The 21,219-nt window shown below is 38.0% G+C and overlaps 1 protein-coding gene across 11 annotated transcripts in view; it reads left to right on the forward strand.

Annotated features, from left to right (window-relative positions):
• Pias2 (protein inhibitor of activated STAT 2) overlaps positions 1-21,219 on the forward strand; it is a 145,375-nt gene that overhangs the window by 76,942 nt on the left and 47,214 nt on the right. For all 11 annotated transcript variants that reach the window (XR_001872265.2, XM_008825903.2, XM_029560109.1 and 8 more), the window contains 5 exons: positions 634-739; positions 1,375-1,448; positions 10,126-10,286; positions 17,074-17,207; positions 19,143-19,314. Coding sequence is in view for 10 of the 11 variants with exons in the window: in XM_008825903.2 (XP_008824125.1) it covers positions 634-739; positions 1,375-1,448; positions 10,126-10,286; positions 17,074-17,207; positions 19,143-19,314 (647 nt within the window). In the remaining variant the exon portion in view is untranslated. The remainder of the gene's footprint in view (positions 1-633; positions 740-1,374; positions 1,449-10,125; positions 10,287-17,073; positions 17,208-19,142; positions 19,315-21,219) is intronic.

Raw genomic sequence — 21,219 nt, forward strand, 5'->3', positions numbered from 1 at the left:
TGTTTTGCATGCATATATCTCAGTACATGCACACAGTGCTTGTGGAGGCCAGAAGATGATGTTGGATCCTCTGGAATTGGAGTTATAGAGGATTGTTCCTCAGAAAAAGCTGGTATAGGCCTTATTGAAGTGATATGCTCAAGTAATTGCTGGTAGCGGATGGTCTCTTCCGCCGGATTAGGACTTTGGAACTCTGAACTTGAAGTATTAACTTAGACCACTGTCATTTGAACTTTCTTTCTGCAAGATGACTGGTTTTCAGATGAAAATATGTGAGTTGCATTATTACATAAGTAGATAGAAAGAGAGGGATTCCGATTGGAAGTAGATATGGGGAGGGACATTTCTCATGGTGGCCCCTACAGCACTCATTTTGCTAAATTAGAAAACATAATTTGAAAGCCCTGTTCTATACTATTTACCATATAAATGGATGTTTTAAAATGAGAGATTAAAAATTCTTAGAGGGAAGAAGCCATTGTTTTCTCTAAGTTATTTGATCCCTATCCCAGTTGCCGACTCTCATTTGGAAGTTATTTTGAATGTTAGATTTAGAAACCATAGTTTCTTTGGTATTTTATTTAAATAGAAAAAAATACTATCTTGTCTTTAAAACATTTTCTTTCTTTGTAGAATTATTCCATGTCTGTATATCTTGTGCGACAGCTCACTTCAGCCATGTTATTACAGAGATTAAAAATGAAAGGTATTAGAAATCCTGATCATTCCAGAGCGCTGAGTAAGTAACATTTGTAAGACTAAGCACATGAGACACTTTAATGGGAAAGTTTCCACATACATACTAATGTTCAATAATATTTTTATTAATATATATGTATTAGCTTGTGTGTACAGTAACTTGTATTAGTTGCCCAGTAGACCAGATCACAGATACATTACCATATAGTTTACAGTTGTCAAAGGAAATAAGGAACATATCTTTTTTGTTTACAAGTTTAGTGGTTGTTGGGAACAGCCAAGGCAGCCTGATGAAAACACTAAGGATACTTGTTAGAGAAGCAGTCACACTCAGGCTCCCGCTCCAGTTCATACTCCTTTGCTAGTTGCTGCTTTTTGTTTTAAGACTGTTGTCACAGTCTTAAGAACAATTTCTCTTTGCTATTCTTCCTTGCCAGTAGTCTTCCTTTAAAGAGACCTTAAAAATTCATTTAAATGTGTGATCTAGAGTTTGCTAATTGATAATTCGTTAACCTTATCTTGGAAGAATGTTTCTCTTTTCAGAACATTAATGTTCAACATTTTATGTTTCTTCACCTATGCAAAGAGGTTATAAAATAAGATACTTTCTATATTTCTGGCCAAATATTGATTTTAAAACTTTTAAAATTTTGTTATTTTTTTTTCTTTTTAAAGTTAAAGAAAAACTTACAGCAGATCCTGATAGTGAAATTGCTACAACTAGTCTTCGGGTATCATTGATGTGTCCTGTAAGTAAAGTGACAAACAATCTGGCCAACTTTGCTTTTGATAAATAATTGTCATGTAAAAGTAAGAGAGTGGATGAATATGAAGGAATATTTTAGATGAATTCTGTCTTTTCCCATTTAGAAATATTCGTGATTGTTATTATTGTTTGTATTCTTTAAGCAATGATGAAGCAATAAGTTAAAAGACTATTTTATCAATGAAGTAAGACAGCCTTAGGCTCAGAAAAACCTTTCATAATTAATGCTGTAAATAACTCACAGTTTAGTAAAGGTATTAAGGTATTTTATGAGTGTGTGTGTATATATATATATATATTAATTGGGACTGGAGAGATGGCTCAGTGGTTAAGAGCACTGGCTGCTCTTACAGAGGACCCAGGTACAATTCCCATCACCCACATGGTGGCTAACAACCATCCATAACCCCACTTCCTCGAAATCTGATGCCTCCTTCTGACCTCCGTGGTCATTGCATGACACAGGTGCACTTACACACATGCAGGAAATACATTCCTGCACATAAAATAAAAAGTAATAAACAGCTGGGTGTGGTGGCGCACGCCTTTAATCCCAGCACTTGGGGGGCAGAGGCAGGCAGATCTCTGTGAGTTCGAGGCCAGCCTGGTCTACATAGTGAGTTCCAGGACAGCTGGGGCTACAGGGAGACCCTGTATCCAAAAGACCAAAAAAATTTTTTGTTTGTTTGTTTAATTAATTTTTTTTGTCTTTTCAAAAGACCAAAAAAAAGTTTTTTGTTTGTTTAATTAATTTTTTGTCTTTTCAAAAGACCAAAAAAAATTTTGTTTGTTTAATTAATTTTTTTTTTTGTCTTTTTGGGGACAGGGTCTCCCTGTAGCCCCAGCTGGCCTCAAACTCACAGAGATCTGCCTGCCTCTGCCTCCCGAGTGCTGGGATTAAAGGCGTGTGCCACCATGTCCAGCTAAGTATGTATAGTATTAAAAAGTAGCAGCAACATGACTGGAGTCTGACTAATGCTAATTGATGGTTTTGGTTTAGTGAGTTGGATGTGTGAGGTGTCTTTGTAATTTACTCTCTTTAAATTTACTTATTTTTATCTTATGTGTAAGAGCATTTTGCCTGCTTATATGTAAGTATACCGTAATGTATGCAGTGCCTATGGTTGCCAGAAGAGGGCATTGGATTTCTTGGAACTGGAGCTACAGATGGTTGTTAGCCACTATGTGGGTGCTGGGACCTTAACCTGGGTCTCCTGCAGGAGAAGCCAGTGCTCTTAACCGCTGAACCATCTCTCTAGTCTTGTAATTTACTTTTTTAAAAATTTGTGTTTATTTTATGTGAATTCAGTGTTTGCTTGCATGTATGGGAATGCCCCATGTGCATTCATTGCTCAAGCAGGCCAGAAGGAGGCATGAAATCCCCTGGAACTGGGGTTTTAGACAGTTTTCAGCCAGTTTTTAGTAGGTGCTGGGAACTGAACCCAAGTCCACTGGAAGAGAGCAGCCAACAGTTTTAACTGCTGAGCCATCTCTCCAGCCCCTGTAATGAACTTTTAATTTTTAATTAATTATTTATTTTGAGACAGAGATTCACTGTGTATACCTAGCTCTATATAGATATTCCCAATGTATGCAAGACTGTTCACAAACTCACTGAGATCTACCTGCCTCTGCCTCCCCAGTGCTGGCATTAAAGGCATGTGCCATCAACCCAGCCCCTATAATGTCCTTTCAAATTACACAACAATTCTTATTTTATATCTCCTTACATGAAGACTTGGGTGAGAAATCAGTCAGCACCTTTTCAGATCTTTTTGAATAATGTGTATTTGACACTGAACTAAGTGAGAGAAAGTAGGTAATGTAATTTGAGAGAAAACAACTCATGAAAAAGGTCCAGACTATATCTAATGAGTCCTGATCCTCATGCTTGTGCAGGTAGTGAACTACCATCTAACCCATCTCCCTAGCCCAGATGTTAATTTTTTTATTTTTATTTTTTTGGTCTTTTTGAGATAGGGTCTCCTTGTAGCTCCAGCTGCCTGGAACTCACTCTGTAGACCAGGCAGGCTGGCCTCAAACTCACAGAGGATTCACCTGCCTCTGCCTCCCGAGTCCTGGTATTAAAGGCGTGTGACACCACGCAGATGTTAATTTTTAAAAAATTTGGTTTATTGAAGAAATAATAGAAACGTATGAATTCAGGACTATATAGAAATCAGGACCTTCCACATTCATCAGATTCTGTGAGAGGGTCAACAGTATTAAATGGGTGGCATTAATGCCTGTTAGTGGCAGTGACTTTAGAGATATTTAGACCAACAGTGTCCTCTACTCATAAGCTCTGTGAAAACTTCAGGCATATTTCTTTTGTGTCTTTTTGTTCCCTCTCATATTAAAATTGTATCAGATTGAAACAAATTGCCATATTGGTAAAATCAGTTGAATTTTGACTTTGCTTTATTGCTTAACCCTAGTACACTCAGTAATATTGGCAATTGTAGTGTAGATACACAATCCCTGTATAAGGATGGAACACTTGCCACTTTAACACGTTATGTTGTCAAGCTAGGCTATGAGGAATAATGTGCTTCTACAGAGTTCACCTAAGGACACCAATGCCTAGCTTCTACTTGTTTTTTTGTTTTTTTCCCCAAAACACTTTCTAAGAAAATAGTGAAAGATGTGCTTTGAGCTGTGGTATTGTTTTTACAAATCTTATTTTCTTAGAGCCCTTTTTACTATAAGTAGATTGCTATTCCATGTGATAATCAAAACAAACATACTAACAAGAATCTTAGATTATTGATAATAGCAAAAGTAGTACATAATATATCAGAGTTGTTAGGATTCTGTGTGTGGTATGTGTGTTGGGGGTTATGGTGTTATGTACATGTTTTTATGGATGTGTGCACATTGCATGTATGTGAAGTCTAGAGATTGACATTGGGTGCCTTTAGTCACTCCACGTTATTTTTGAGGCAGAGTCCCTGAACCTGAAGCTCATCAATTTTGCTCATCTGTTCCTCCAGTGAGCTCTGGGAGGGATCCACCCATCTGTCTTCGTAGTGCTGGGTTTACAGTTGCGCCTTTCCATACTTGGCTTTTACACGGGTGCTAGAGAACCAAAATCAGATCTTCATGCTTGCACAGTACTCATTTTACCAACTGAGTCATCTTCCTAGGCCCAGGATTCCTTTTATATTAAAAATATAGATAGAGGCAGTTCATTTTAAACATGCTAATTTAATAAAGTTGACAATTAAAAAAATTAAAATTATTTGAAGGAATAATAATCATGGAATAGTTTATTTTTGTGGTGCAGGGATCAAACACTGGGCCTCAGTGTGCTAGTCAAATGTTCTATCACTGAGCTACACCCCCTGTCATCTTTATCTCATTTTAATGAAATATTCTCTGCTTATAAATAATGAGTTTTTGAGAATATTCCCAGAATTTATCCTATTTGATTATTTTTGGGTTGTTTTACTGTGTGATCCAGATAAGCCTTGAATTGATAATCTTTCCTGCTAGAATTACAGGTTTATGACACCGCTGCTTGGCTCCTACTTTTCTTTTCTTTTTGATTTGTGATGTATATTAATTCAAAAAAGGCAAATGTTTTAATAAGGGTTAATGGATGCATGACAGAAGTTGAATGATGGTTTTGAAGAAAAACAATCCTAGCATCAGTTAGGAAAAGCAAAATGGAGTCATTGACAGTTAATCTGTGAAAATAGCACAGGATCTAGTGCTATAATGGAAATGGAGAAGAGAAAATGAACCCTTGTGTATTGTTGTTGCTTTTGAGGCAAGGATCTCAATGAACTCCTGACTCCTGCCTTTACCTCCTGAGTGCTGGGATTATAGACATGCATACGGGTCTCTGATCCCATGAAGTGAGTCTTGAATTTATTTGGAAAAAATGAGGGAAAAGCAATAGCCTTGGGTAGTGGAAGAAATGTTTGTCGTGTTTCAAATAACTCTTTGAAATGACTCGGAGTAGATAAGGTTCTAGGTAGTGGAAACAAGTTATAAAACCTTTGCCCTTAGAACCTGCAGAAGGTAATTTCACATTAGTTATTGAAGCAGGAGCTGATTGAGCATGTATAATTGTGTTTCTGGTTATAGCATATACCTTAAAAATATTTTGTTTATTATTTTTATTTTGTGTGTGTGCATGTATTGCCTGCATGTAGGTAAGTGCACCCATGGCATGCAATGCCCAACGAAGATAGAAGAGGCTGCCAGATCCCCTGGAACTGGAGTTATGGACAGTTGTTAGCTACCATGTGGGTGCTGGGATTCGAACCTGGGTCTTCTGCAAGAATAGCCATTGTTCTTAACTACCGAGCCATCTCTCCAGCCCCAGAGTATATAACTTTTACATACCTTTTAATTTTCAGTATGTCCTGCACAGGTGCACTTTGGGGGAGGGGTGGGGTGTCACATAGGTAAGTGGAAAGCTAGGTTTGATTTTAATCTCTTGAAATTTGTAATGATTCTATTAAAATGATTCAAAGCTAAAATGATGATATCAAAGTAAAAATGATTTATTTTTACTTATTAGCTCTATGGATTTGGACTACTACAGATTAATATATAAGGAAATGAGTGTCAACTTCTATACTGCCAGCATGGCCAGTCATAAGTAAAAGGTTTTTATTGTTTAGGTACCATTTTACTCATAAGAAGAAATTATCACCTAGTTAAATTTGAGTTTGGCATAAATAACATTCACATCCACTATTAGAAAATTGAGGGCTGGCCATGGTGGCACACATCTTTCATCCCAGCACTCGGGAGGCAGAGGCAGGAGGATCTCTGTGAGTTCAAGGCCAGCCTGGTCCAGACCAGCTGGGGCCACAGGGAGATTCTATCTCAAAAAAAAAAAAAGAAAAGAAAATTGATCAGGTGTTTTTTCCTTTTTTTTTTTTTTTTTTTTTTTTTTTTTGAGATAGGGTGTCAGTATGTAGTTCTGCTTGGCCTGGAACTTGCCAAGTAGACTAGGATGGGTTTGAACTCAAAAGATCCACCTGCCTCTGCCTCCCAAGTATTGGGATTAAAAGTATGCACCACTGTGCCTGGCCTCTTCAGAAATCTTACTATTAGTAGTATGACATAAATCCTTTTAGAGTTAGCGTTATGTTCATAATCATGCCTGTTTATTACAAAAAAGTTTACTGGGCTGTATATAATGTTTTGTAACTTATTGGTTGTATGTGTTTGCACAAGTGTGGGTGCACTTGTGTCTGTATGTGAGGCTAGAGATCATTCTCTTTGGGAGCTGTCTACTTGTTAAAAAATATTTTATCTATTATTTTTTATTTTATGTGTATGTATTCCTTTCATGTGTGTAAGTGCACCAGTGTCCTTGGAGGTCAGAAGAGAGCATTGGATTTCCTTGGAACTAGAGCTACAGATGGTGGTTAATCACTATGGGGGTGTTGGGACTCAAACCTGGGTCCTCTCCAAGAGCAGCCAGTGCTCTTAACCACTGAGCCATCTCTCCAACCCCAAACTATCTACTTTTTATGTGTAACAAGATCTCACAGGCACTTAAGGCTTGCCAGTTAGGTTAGTCTGTCTGGTCAGTATGTCCCAGGGATCTGCCTGTCTCTGCCTCCCCAGTACAAGCATGCCACCACACCTAATCAAACTTTGGTTCTCATCTCTGGATGGCTTTATCAATGGAGCTGTCTCCCCAGCCTGTGGCTTACTGTTTTTAATTATTAGTGTATCTTAAATGTATTAGTATTTACAGATAAGTCTTATTTTAATCACTTGTAAGCATTTTGTTAAATGGATTAACTGACATTTTATTGCCTTAATACAAAGAAGCAAACTTACCTATATTGATTAAAAATTCCTAATAAAATATACCAGTAATATTTAAAAGTAGTAATAAAGGGATGCCTCCTAGGAATGGTAAGATAGTTTGATTTTAGACAATTCATCTTACAATTGAAAATGTTAAATATATTTGTGATAATCTCATTGCGTGAAAATGGATATTTTGTCAGCTTCCATTCCACATAGATCAAAAATTTAGCAAAATAGGAAAAGGTCAGTAATTAAACCCCAAAACTGCTGTTGTACTGTGTGTAATGTTAAAAAAAACCTAGAGGCAGGGGCTGGAGAGATGGCTCAGCGGTTAAGAGCACTGACTGCCCTTGCAGAGGACCCCGATTCGATTCCCAGCACCCCCATGGTGGCTATGAACCGTCCTTAACTCCAGTTCCAGGGGAATCCAAAGCCCTTTTCTGACCTCTGTGGCATTGTATGACACGGTGCACTCACATAAATGTAGGCAATATACTCATACACATAAAATAAAAACAAAAAAATAATAAATAAAATTACAAAAAACCCGCAATCCCCCCCCCAAAAAACCTAGATGCATCTCAGAGCTGTAAGGAACATTTGGGTATCTATTGTAACTGCACCAGCTGTCTCTCAAGAGTCCAGCTATTTTTAGTCTATTATAGCTTCTACATCTTCATCTTAAACTAGAAAGAAAGATGCTGGCTCCTGGACCATGAGATTGTTAAAAAAAGAAGGAAAAATAGGGAAGTGCTTACTATACAAAGATGAGCTGCCTTTTCTGTTGACATTTTTCTGTCTAAATGGGTTAAATTCTGTATACCTGCTCAGATTCCTAACTTTCAAGATCCCTTTTGAGATTCCTCTGTGTGTTATTTTATCTTTGACTCCTTTTTAGCCTTAACTTTATTACCTAGTCAGCAAATACTGAGAACATACTAGCTAGTATTGTGCTTGGATAGGGGAATTACAGAGGGGTATAGACATGGACCCCATACTTGTGGAGCATAGGATCTAATGGGAGAAGGAAATGTTTAGTCAAAAGAGCTGGTTATAAATGAAGATAATTTCTGTAAAGGTTATACATGGGGAGGTTTTTTTAAGGTTTATTGAAGGAAGCCTGATGTTTGTATAGCTATGCAAAACATCAAAAATTTGACACATTTGGTTTTATAGTAGTAAAAATATTGTAAACATTTTTTAGTTTATATCACAAATATGTGGCTCATTTTTCTCATATAGAGAACTCTTGTAGATAATAAAATTTTAGTGATGTGAAAATGAGTAAAGGTTAGGAGTAGACGGTGGTTCTAGAGCTACAAATAAGAAAAAGAGCCTTCCCTCCTATGCAAAATAAGAGAAATGTAGTTCACAACTGCTTTTCAATCTTTTTCACCTACCAGATTGTCAAAACTCAAGGAATTCATTTACAATGTGTGAATAAGGTTGAGTGGAACAAGTAACATTAGTATACATTAATTCACAATTTGGTAGGTTCTTCTGTTGAAGGTAACTTGTCAATATGACAAAAGATCAACAGGTATACTTTCCCTTTGACCCCAAAGATTCATTCTGAGGTGCTTCTTATAACATATTAATGATAAAAGGTTGAAAACAATTAAATGCCTATCCCTAGTGCACTGAGTAAATACGTATGATAGCTTTTAAATATTTTATTTTTATTTTATGTGTATGAGTGTATTGCCTGCATGTGTGTAAGTGCACCTGTGTTATGTGATACCCACTGAGGTCAGAAGACAGTGTTGGATACCCTGGCACTGGAGTTAAGGACAATTGTTAGCTGCCATATGGGTGCTGGAAATTGAACCTGGATCTTCTGCAAGAGCAGCCAGTGCTGTTATTTGCTCAGCCATCTCTCCAGCCCCTAATGATAGTTTTGTTTTTTTGTTTTTTTTTTTATTTTATTTACTATTTTTATTTTATGTGTATGCGTGTATTGCCCGCATGTAGGTAAGTGCACACGTGTTGTGCAGTGCCCACGGAGATCAGAAGAGGCTGTTGGATTCCCTGGGACTGGAATTACCGACAGTTGTTAGCTGCCATATGGGTGCTGGGATTCAAACCTGGGTCAAAAAAGTTTATTTTTATTTATGTTTATGGAGGTATGTTCACATGAGTGCAGGTGCCTGTGGAGGTCAGAGTCTTAGGATCTCAATAGCTAGAGTTACAGTTGTTATGAGCTGGTCAAAGTGGGTGCTGGGAACCAAACATGGATCCTCTGGCAGAACAGCATATGCTGCTCTTAACTGCCGAACCATCATCTCTCCAGTCTCTGGACTGTGTGTAGTAGTCACCATATTGTGTGACAGAATATGTTGCAGAGTTATAAAGTATGCCACCGATTTGTGGAAACATATTTTCTTAACCATATACTTGATTTGGGCTTAGAACATCCATGAAAGGACATTAAGAGATGAGTAACCCATGGTTTCCTTAATAGTGAAACTAGGGATTAGGTAAGAAGCAGTTGCAGTTGTTTTGTATATGTCTTTTCCTTTGGATTTATACTTTAGTAACGTGAAATAGTCTTTCAAAAATCTTGAGACTGTCAATCAACTAAACAATAATAATGATCTTCATGGGAATAAATTTATGTTAAAGCTTCTTTTTTATTTTGATCATCTTGTTTGGTTTCTTTTTTTGGGGGCGTCTTTTTGAGACAGGGTCTCCCTGTAGCCCCAGCTGGCCTGGAACTCAGAGAGATGCGCCTGTCTTTGCCTCCCAAGTGCTGGGATCAAAGGCGTGCATCACATGCCCAGCTTGTTTGGTTTCTTAAGATTGTTATGAGTGTCTCTTTTTCCTTGGAGACTTTGTTCTGTTTAAACTTATTTCTTCTTGTATTCCCTGTTTTATAGTTAGGAAAAATGAGGCTGACAATCCCATGCCGTGCTGTGACTTGTACACATCTACAGTGTTTTGATGCTGCCCTTTATCTTCAAATGAATGAGAAGAAGCCCACCTGGATTTGTCCTGTTTGTGACAAAAAAGCTGCCTATGAAAGTCTGATATTAGATGGGTAAGTGTTTGTCTAGGAAAGCAACTTTAAAAATATGAATAAAAACCCAGAAAACAAAAATAATAGGAAGTAATAAACGATAAATGGATTACTTAGCTGCTAAGTTTAAAATGAATTTTTGTTCAGGTTATTCTGACTCTGAAGGTGTAAATATTACTTCTTATATTGCTTATGTTAGAATTTGGAAAATTATATAAATTGATTTTTAATGAGTTTAGGGCTCCTCTTTTTTTGTTTTGTTTTTTGATACAGGTCTCCCTGTATCCCTGTAGCCCCAGCTGGCCTGGAACTCACTATGTAGACCAGACTGTCCTCCATCTCAGAGATCCCGCCTGGCTCTGGGATTAAAGATGTGTCCTGCCATAAACAGCTGGGGTCCTCTTTTTTTAGAAATGCCATTTTAATAAAAATTACATGCCATCTAAGTATCATTGTACAATTGAGAAAATTAATGACATACTTGGATTTCTGTCTAGTGTGTTTTAGAAGTTCTAGAAACTATATAAACATTCACTTGTTTTCATCAGATGTATTTGAGTTCACTTTTTCAGTTGAGTGATTTTTTTTTCTGTTACATTCCTTTAATTCATATAATAATACATGAATATGTGTGTTAGATACTGAATCTAAAGTGGTAAAGAGAGCACTTAATTTGAGAGAATGAAGAATTACATATTGAGTTATTAGGTGCTATGAAGGTGGTGAACAGCACTATGGGAATAAACTTGGAGACTGTAGAAATTTAAAGATAGGAAGTAGGAGATGATGCTAGGATGCTAGAGATGCCCTCACTCATCACACAGATTGTTCGTAGTTTCATTAGTCTTTTTAAAAAATCTCAAAATTATTGAATAAGCTCTTCCTTAGACTTAAGATGCTGACTGCATGATCATACATACTTTTTTTTTTTTTTCCTTTTTGAGACAGGGTCTCCCTATAGCTCCAGCTGTCCTGGAACTCACTATGTAGACCAGGCTGGCCTTGAACTCAAAGAGATAGCCTGCCTTTGCCTCCCGAGTGCTGGGATTAAAGGCGTGCACCACCACTCCCGGCTTTTTAAAAAAATATATTTATTTTATATGTATGAGTGTATTGTCTGCATGAATGTGAGTTCACCTGTGTCATGCAATACAGCAGAGGTCGGAAAAGGGCTTCGGATTCCCCTGGAACTAGAGTTAAGGACGGTTCATAGCCACCACGTGGGTGCTGTGAATCAAACTGGGCCCTCTGCAAGAGCAATCAGTGTTAACTGCTGAGCCATCTCTCCAGCCCACTTTTCAATTTTTTAAGATTGCTTTCTCCCCTCTCATGATTCCCTTTCTAGTTTCATGACCTACACATACCACACACACACACACACACACACACACACACACACACACACACACACACACACACAATTATGGGAGACATGGTGTTTGTCTTTCTCAGTCTGTCCTGTTTCACTTAATGGCTTCTGGCTTATCCATCATTTTTTCTTTTTTGGATACATGCCTATACTGTAGCCCAGACTGACCTCAGACTTGAAGCAGTTGTCCTGTCTTCAGCCTCATAACTGTTTTTTTGATGATAGGCATGAGCCATTGTGCCCAGCTCACTCTTACAGTCTTATATATGTAAGTGTTAATTTCTGAGTTGTTCTTTGTTCCCTTGATCCGGTTATTTGTGGACCAGTGTAATAGTTTAATTATTGGTGTTGTATTTCATGTTGGCATTTTATAATCCATTTCTTTTAGATTTCTCTATTTTTTTTTAAAAGATTTATTTTATTTTGGGAGCTGGAGAAGTTACCCAGTGGTTAGGAGCACTTGTTGTTCTTCCGGAGGACCTGAATTCAATTCCTAGTAACTATGTTGTGCAGCTCACAATCACCTGTAACTTCAGCTTCTGGGGTATCCATTGCCTTTGGCCTCTGGAAGCACCTGCATTCATATGCATGTGCCCTCCCCACATATGCACATAATTTTTAAAAAATCTAAATCACAGAATCTTTTTTTTTTTTTTTAATCTTTAATTATTTTTAAGGGGATATGAGAACATGGTGCTTACGTGGAGGTTAGAGGACAACTTATGAGAGCCATTTCTTTCTACCACATGGATCTCAGGGATCAAACTCACATTGTCAGGTTTGGTGGCAAGAGTCTTCACCTGATGAGCCATTTAGCCCTAATTTACCCTTTTGTTGTTGTTGTTGTTGTTTTGTTTAAGAGACAGGATCTCAATGAAGCTCTGACTGGCGTGGAATTCATAGAGATCCACCTGCCTCTCCTAGGATTAAAGGCATGTATACCACACCTGGCCTCTAATTTGATGCATTTTAATCCGTTAAGTTTACCACACCAATCTGGATAACCAACATATTTGTCATTTCCAGAGGGGATCTCCCCACCCTCTGCCCCCCTTCTTACTTTCTGGAGACAAGATCTCTTATACCAGGGGACTCAGTCTCACTATGTAGCCAAGTATGGCATTGAACTTTTGAACCTCCTGCCTCTACCTCCCAAGTGCTGGGATTATAAGTATGCTCCACCTGTTTAGAAGGTAAGCAAGTGCTCCACTAACTGAGCTATATTCCTAGCTTCCAGATGACTTTTAAAGGTTGTTTTTTTTTGTTTGTTTGTTTTTAAGTTAACACAAAAAATAATGGGTTGTATTATATTTTCATATTTGTCATTATTGTTATTAATTTTTGGTCTTTTTTGAGACAGGTTCACCCTGTTAGCCACAGTTAGTCTGGATTTGCTATGAAGTCCAGGCTGGCCTCGAACTCACGGCGATCTGCCTGCCTCTGCCTCCCAAGTGGTAGGACATGTTTGTCATTATAATTACATCTTGTCTGCTCCCCACTTAGTGCCCTACCCTGTTCCTCTCCCAAAATAGTTCCCCCTTCTGCTTTCTTGACATGCATGCATTATTGCCCTCTCTTGTTCCTGCCCTCTCTTTAGACCTCTGATCTCTTTCATAGAGTACTTTTCTACTTTCCTGCGTGCGTGCGTGTGTGTTTGTGTGTGTGTTAATTTAAAATCCACGTTCCACATGTGAGAGAAAAACATGTAGTACTGGTCTTTGTGAGTCTGTCATCATGACTTAATGTCGACTAATGTTTGTATTTACTTTGGTTAATTAGGAATGAAACACCTGGTCACATGCTAGATGTATGTTTAAGAAACTGCCACAGTTTCTAAAGTGGTGGTACTATTTTGTAACCCCATTAGCAATCTGAAAATCTTAATTGATCTGTTTTCTCACCAACATTTATTGCCGTTGGTTAGTTTTTGATTTTAGGTATAGTGGTATTTAGTGATAACACATTGTAAGCTTGATTTGTATTTCTTACTACTATTGAATATATTTTTGTATTCTCTATTTCTGTATTTAAAATGACTGTTGGCAACTCCCCCCCCCCTTTTTTTTAATTGGGTTGGTTTAACTGAAATTTGGTGGTTTTTTGTATATTTTTGCTGCTGTTTTGCCAGTTTATCTTTTTCACTTAACAGTTTCAGATAATAGGGGTTTTAAATTTGTATAAAGGCTAGTTTACCTTGTTACTGTTTTATGAATTCTTCTTTGGATCTAGTAAAATATTTTCATAACTGTAGGCTTTGGCAGTCTTTTGTTATGGTTTCTTTAGGTTTTTTTTATTTTATAATATTACTATTATTTTTATTTTATGTGTATGAGTGTGTGCCTGCACGTGTGTAAATGCACCCATGTCATGCAGCTTCCTCGGAGGTCAGAAGAAGGCATAGGATCTCTTGGAACTGGAGTTACAGGCAGTTGTCAGCTGTCCTGTGGCTACTGGGAATCGAATCTGGGTCCTGTACAAGAGCAGCCAGTGAGTGCTCTGAACTGCTGAGCCATCTCTTGCATACATATAAGATAAAAAAAAATAATAAATAAAATATATGTTAAAAAAAGATAAATTCTTTTTTAAAAATATTTTATTCATTATTTTTATTTTATGTGTATGAGTGTATTGCCTGCATATAGGTAAGCACACCCGTGTCATGCAATACTGGAGGAGGACAGAAGAGGCTGTCGGAGCCCCTGGAACTGGAGTTACAGACAGTTGTTAGCTGCCATATGGGTGCTGGGAACTGAACCTGGGTCTTCCGCAAGAGCAGTCAGTGTTTGTAACTTCTGAGCCATCTCTCCAGCCCCCAAGATAAATTCTTTAAAAATGGAAAATTTGTTTAAAAAAAAAAAAAAAAAAAAGTTTGTCCTTACCCCCAGTGACAATAAGCTCCTCTATCTCATTACTCTCTTTTTGGTTGTTGTTGTTTTGAGACAGGGTCTCCTTGTAGTCCCTGCTAGCCTGGAATTTGCTATGTAGTCCAGGCTGGTCTCTATCTCACTGAGATCCACCTGAGATTAAAGACATGTGCCACCATTCCCTACCCCTTCATCTTTCATGAGAAGAAAAAGAAAACAAGCCTAAGGAAAAAACAAAAATGCTGATACAGGCAAGACCAGAGCCAGGCCTAGCTGACCTACTAAATTCATGTTGGCTATTAAATAAAGGAGTAGATGTAAGGTGGAGAGCGGGCTAGGTGGAGATACAAGATAGAAAAACTTACTGACCCCGTTGTTGGATTCCACCTGGAGTTTCTCAGTGTTCTGACCCTAGCCATGGAAGCTTGTTTGAATGCTGACGTTTCTCTGCTAGGGGTACTGGGGAGAGGGATCTCTCCTTTGAGGTTGTCAGTGCTTCCCTATACTTCCCTATACTTCCCTTTGGCTGTGCTTCCAAGTGGAGTCACTTATGCTGGTCACACTTCTTCAAGTTCCTTTAAGGTTCCCATTTAGAATGCTGTCCTCACTTCCATTGTTTGAATTTTGATAGCTGTACAGATTTTGCATCAGAAGAATAAACTGCAGTGTGTCGTGAGTTGTTATCCTTTATTGAATTGTGTGTTGTGTGTATGGGTGTTTTGCCTACATATATGTAAGTACACCCATGCATGCAGTGCTTGTGGATACCAGAAGAAGGTGTTGAATCTCTTGGAACTGGAGTTCAGCAGGTGGTTGTGAGCTACCACGTGGGTGCTGGACTGAACCTAGGTCCTGTGCAAAGCAACATGTACTCAAGTGCTGAGCCATTTCTCCAGCCCCTATTGGATTATTTTTGCCAAGTTCATTAGAGAATGTTGGTATGTAGTTCTCTTTTGTCTTTGACTTTAGTATCAGTAATGATGCTGGCCTCATACAAAGTGTAAAGTGATGAATCTGTTCTCTTTAATAGATATATAGGACTTAACAGGCTTGTCTTTTTTGAATGAGCCTAAATAAATCTGTGTAGAAGATTAACACTTTTACTTTCTGTCTTAGTTTCTTTTTCTGTAGCTGTGATAAAATACCTTGACAAAAGCAGCTTAAGGGAGAAGGCATTTATGTTGGTTCTCAGTTCCAAGTTATAGTCTATTATGGGAGGGGAAAGCCTGACAGTTGGGAGCTTAAAACAGTGGATCACAGTATGTCCATACTCAGGAGAGAGGAATGAACACATGCGTGGTTGTGCTTAGCTTACTTTCTCTACTTTTACATAGCAGGATCCCCTGCCCTGGGAATGGTGCCACTCACAATAATTGGATCTTTTCACCTCGTTGTAGTCAAGCTTGTTACAGGGACAAAAACAATACTGGCCATGAACTGACCATTACTGCAGTTGAATGATGGGTACATGGCAAGATATTTGCCCACATACATGCTTTAATGGCCCATCTCCCAGATAATTACTTCTGTCAAGTTGACAGTACTATCTGTTCAAAGAGTCAGCCTTCTAATTTCATTATGTTTTCAGGTATTTTTTGTTTGTTTCATTTATTTCTACTGTCTATTTTTCATCCTCCCATAGTTTTCCTTCTTACCCTCCACTTTAATTTACTCTTTCCTGAATTTCTTGAAGTTAGGTTTTCAGACCTTTCAAGTAGGTGCTATAAATACGTTGTAAAGTACTATTTTACTTTTAGTCCAAAAATATTTTTTTATTGTGTTCACAATACTGGATTTTTGCATTATTTTCATTTCTCGTCTGTTTTATTTCATTTCCACATTCGAGGATTTTTCTCTATTTTTCTGATACTCTAAATTTAACTTATTTAGTCATAGAATGTAATTTGTATGCTTTGAGTTTTGAGTTTGCTTAAATTTGTCTCTGTTCCTTCCCTCAAAACTTAGGCATTAATTTATTATAATAACTACTGTATATTTATGCTTTTTTGTTGTTGTTGTCTTTTTGAGACAGGGGTCTCCCTATAGCCCCAGCTGGTCTGGAACTCACTATGTAGACCGTGCTGGTCTAGAACTCACAGAGATCTGCCTGCCTCTGCCTCTCAAATGTTGGAACTAAAGGCGTGCACCACCACACTCAGCTTTTACACTTGTTTTATATACTGTAACTGTCAGTCCTAATGAGAGGAGTCTTTGTTTCTGTTTTAGTCACCAATAGTATAGATGGTACTCACTGTGTTCCTTAGCCTGGTATAGACCTGAAACCAGGTTGTGAGATTTTTAGCTTTGTGTTAGAGCATTTGACTAGCAAATATGAGGCCTGGAATTCTATCCCCACCAACAACGTGAAAACACAAATACACACACATATGTGTGTACATATACACACACACACAAAAATCCTAGGAGAAAGGGCATATTGGTTGTTATAAAATAATTGAAATGCAAGGAAAAAAAGGTTTTAAAGCCAGACACCATGACTTTGTTCTCAGTATATACTACCTTCTTATTTCATTGTTGACATTTATGACAAGCATGTATTTTAATTGATTTACAGGCTTTTCATGGAAATTCTCAATGACTGTTCTGATGTTGATGAGATCAAATTCCAAGAAGATGGTACTTGGTGCCCAATGCGACCTAAGAAGGACACTATGAAAGTATCCAGCCAACCCTGCACAAAAATAGAAAGTATGTGCTGAATTACAGGCGAGCAAAGTAATGTGAATTATGAAACATTAGCGTTAACCACTAGAACTATTTTTAGAATTTAGTTTGCTAACTATCTTTGGACCATCAGTCACGTGTAATTTCCCCTTAAATCATTTTTATTCTTTCTTTAAAATGTGCTAGCATTTATAGTAACTTACTAGCATTTTTATGATATTTAATATACAAAATAAGTGAAAGTCAACAAAAATAACTTTAAATGTTTGGTATAAAATGAAAAGTTAAGCCAGGCATGGTGATGTGCATCTTTAATCCCAGTATTAGAGGGGCAGAGGCAGGCAGATCTTTGTGAGATTTGTTCTACATGGTAAGTTCCAGGCCAGCTGGACCTACAGGGAGATCCTGTCTCACAAAACTAATATAAATAAATAAATAAATGAAATGAAATGAAGAGTTAGGGAATTGGGAAGGTGGGTAGAGTTTGCCTTGTAGGTATGAGGATTGGAGTTCACTCATATAAAAGCTGGGTGGATGGGATGGTCCTTCAGGAATCCAGTGCTTAGAAGGCAGAGATGGGAGTCCCTGCGGCAAGCTGGGCAACTAGACTAATTTGGTGAGCTATGGGTTCAGGAAGAGACCTTGTCTCAGTAAATAAAGTGAAAAGCAGTTGAAGAACATGAAGTCTACCTCTGGGTTTTACACACATGCGCACATGTTGCCCACCCATATGCAACCACACATACATATGTACACACATTGCACATACATACTCAAAAAAAAACCTTAGAAATTGATGTTCATATCTTAACAAAACCAGGTGTCTGGAGAAATTTTATCATCCATTAATTAATCATAGCTTTAGTTCCCTAGCATATTTTTCAATTCCTTGCACTCATTCACACTAACTCGACAAATTAAAGGTATTTTGAGCAATTGAAATTCATGGGTACCCTTAGTCTTTTTGGATTTACTGAATTTGACTTTTCTTCTAGCTCTATTTGAAATTTTAAAAAGCAATCAATTTTGGATTAAGAATGGAAGAAAATTAAGACTTTTTACCAATGTTACTCTTTTAAGATTGCTACAATGGGTGTGTCTGGTTCTGACTTAACTGTGGCACATGTTGTAAGAATATGCATCTGGGGGCTAGAGAGATAGTGCAGCAGTTAAGAACACTGCTCTTGCAGAAGACCTGGGTTCTGATCCCCGCACCCACATGGCAGCTAACAACTGTCCATAACTCCAGGCCCAGGGGATCCAACAGCCTCTTCTGACCTCCACGGGCATTGCAAGACACAGGTGCCCTTACCTACATGCAGGCATAACACTCATACACATAAAATAATAATAAAATATTTTAAAAAATATGCATCTGGTGAAACTTCATGCTCTTGACGCCATAGCTTGAGATGATGCTAGTGCACAACTGATCAAACCATATATTCTTGCCCCATAGCCTGAGGCCAGTTCTCTAACCCTAGAGATCTATCTGTACAATGATTGCTAATCTAAAGGACAGCTTTAGCAGCAGCAGGATCATACAAATCCATGGTAGTACTGGAGAGAATTATGTATGCTGTCTGAAGGAGGCTTTTGACCTTTCTTAACAATACTGGCTTCCCAGCTAAGTGTTTAACAGACAAGTTAGGGTACGGTCTCTATCCCTACTAGCGTAAGTGACTTCCGTGGTTGTGTATTGTCATGGATACATATAGGACGTCTGTAACTAGAGTTTATTTGCTATACCTTTGTTATTTGGTTGTTTTTGTTGTTGTCATTGGGGGAGGGCAAGGTCTCCCCTGTATCCCCAGCTGGCCTGGAACTTGCTATGTGGACCAGGCTGGCATCAATCTCACAAAGATCCACCTGCCTCTCTGATTAAAACCAAATGCTACCATGCCCTGCCTGTTTGTTATACCTTTGATATTTCTCTTTTTCCTGTTTTTCTACATCCAGGCTCAAGTGTCTTCAGTAAACCTTGTTCAGTGACTGTAGCTAATGAAGCAAGCAAGAAGAAAGTAGATGTTATTGATCTAACACTAGAAAGCTCTTCTGATGAAGAGGAAGACCCTCCTGCCAAAAGGAAATGCATCTTTATGTCAGAAACACAAAGCAGTCCAACCAAAGGGTTTGTTAATTTATAGTTCACTAATTGTTCTTGGAATGGATTTGTAAATTTCTCTATCAGACGTGACATAATGTAGAAGAAAATTTTAATTTGCTTTGACTTAGTTGAAATATTTTCAAGTAAGCACATTATTATAGGAAAGCAAATTTAAAAAAATATTATGTATATGAGTATATGTATGTAAGTGCACCTGTGTCATGCAATGCCCACGGAGGTCAGAAGAGGGTGTCGGATTCCCCTGAGACTGAAGTTAAGGACAGTACTAGCTGTCATGTGGGTGCTGGGAATTAAACCCTGCTCCTTTGTAAGAGTAGCCAGTGCTCTTAAATGCAGAACCATCTCTCCAGCTCCGGGATGGCAAAAAAAAATTTTTTTTTTTTCCTGGTCCTTTTGAGACAGGGTCTCCCTGTAGCCCCAGCTGGCCTGGAACTCACTATGTAGACCCTGCTGACATTGAACTCACAGAGATTCGCCTGCCTCTGCCTCCCGAGAGTGTTGGGACTAAAGGCGTGCACCACCATGCCCCGTAGGAAAGCAAATTTTGATGAAGAAAATATTCATCTCTGGGAAGTAGGAGTTTGAGTTGTTTATTTCATATTTGGTACTTTTTGTTCTTGTTTTAAATATATTTTTGTTGAATTTTTGTGGATTTCATACATTTTAATCATATTTAGCTCCCTTCCCTGTGTGCGGAGCCCCCACATAACCCACAGGACTTCATGTATTTTGTCATATATATTAAGACCTATCAAGTCAAGTCTCTGTACCCAAGATGTCCCTCAGTGTAAGTTCATCCACTGAATCCTGTTCAACCTGTCTAGTGTCACTCAGAGATGATGAGCTCTCTCTTACCCAGCAGTGATCAGCTGCTAATAGTTGCTTGTTAGAGTTATGACCTCCTGCCCATTTCCTCATTTCTGTACTGGCTTTTGTCTGACTGGGTTTACATGGATCTTGTACATGCTGTCACCATTGCTGTAAGTTCATATGAGCAAGGTCCCAGGACCTTGTAAGACTCTTTCCTTATGGTCATGCACCTTCTCCCCTGGCTCTTATGGTCCTTCTGCCCCTTCTTCTGCAGTGATCCCTGAGACCCGAGTTGATAACATTTAATATTCTTGAACCTGTTTGTAAGTAAATTTGGCATCTCGGTCAAATATGAGGAAGTCTGGTATAAAATGAAATGTGGTTGCAGAAATCTTAGAATGGCCTTGTTACATGATCCTGATAGAAGTCCTTAACTTACTTTGACTCATTTCTGTTCTTTGAGGTAAAATAATGCCTGCCTTATAGGATTACTGTGAGGTTTCTGTGAGATTATAAAAGAACTTAGCCATCATGTCAGCATCATGTCAGCTACTAAATAAAAATTTATCATCTTCGATTTCCACTCTCCAGACCAAAATATGGGCAAGCAGGTGGATTCCATATGGTGTAAGCCATTGAGACCTTTAAGAAAAAGAGAAATTAAGTATATGCCATAGAGTCAATAGAGTATTTCCATTATCCTCCCTTCTCCCCAATCTCCAATCCTCATAGTCACTTAAATTTGTTGCCATACACCCCCTAGATCTAGACAACCACTGATCTGCTAAATTTCTGAATTTGCCTGTTCTGAACATTTTATATGAATAGAATTAATGCTACCAGTATACTTCAAATACTTTTTGATAATTTTTATAGCATTACAGCTACTTTGAAATAACTTTTAATAGTTATTTTTAAGACTTAAAACTTTTGACCTGCTTCCTCCACTACTAAAATACTTATATCCTAAGATGAATGTGGTGGCTAATTTCCTTAATCCCAGCACTCTAGAGGCTGAGGCCGGTGGATCACCATGAATCTGAGACCAGCCTAGGCTCCTGACTGAAAAAAAAGGAAAAAACATACTTATATTTGTGA

This window comes from Nannospalax galili, unplaced genomic scaffold, assembly GCF_000622305.1.
Source record: "Nannospalax galili isolate Female #2095 unplaced genomic scaffold, S.galili_v1.0 scaffold169, whole genome shotgun sequence".
Taxonomy (NCBI): domain Eukaryota; kingdom Metazoa; phylum Chordata; class Mammalia; order Rodentia; family Spalacidae; genus Nannospalax; species Nannospalax galili.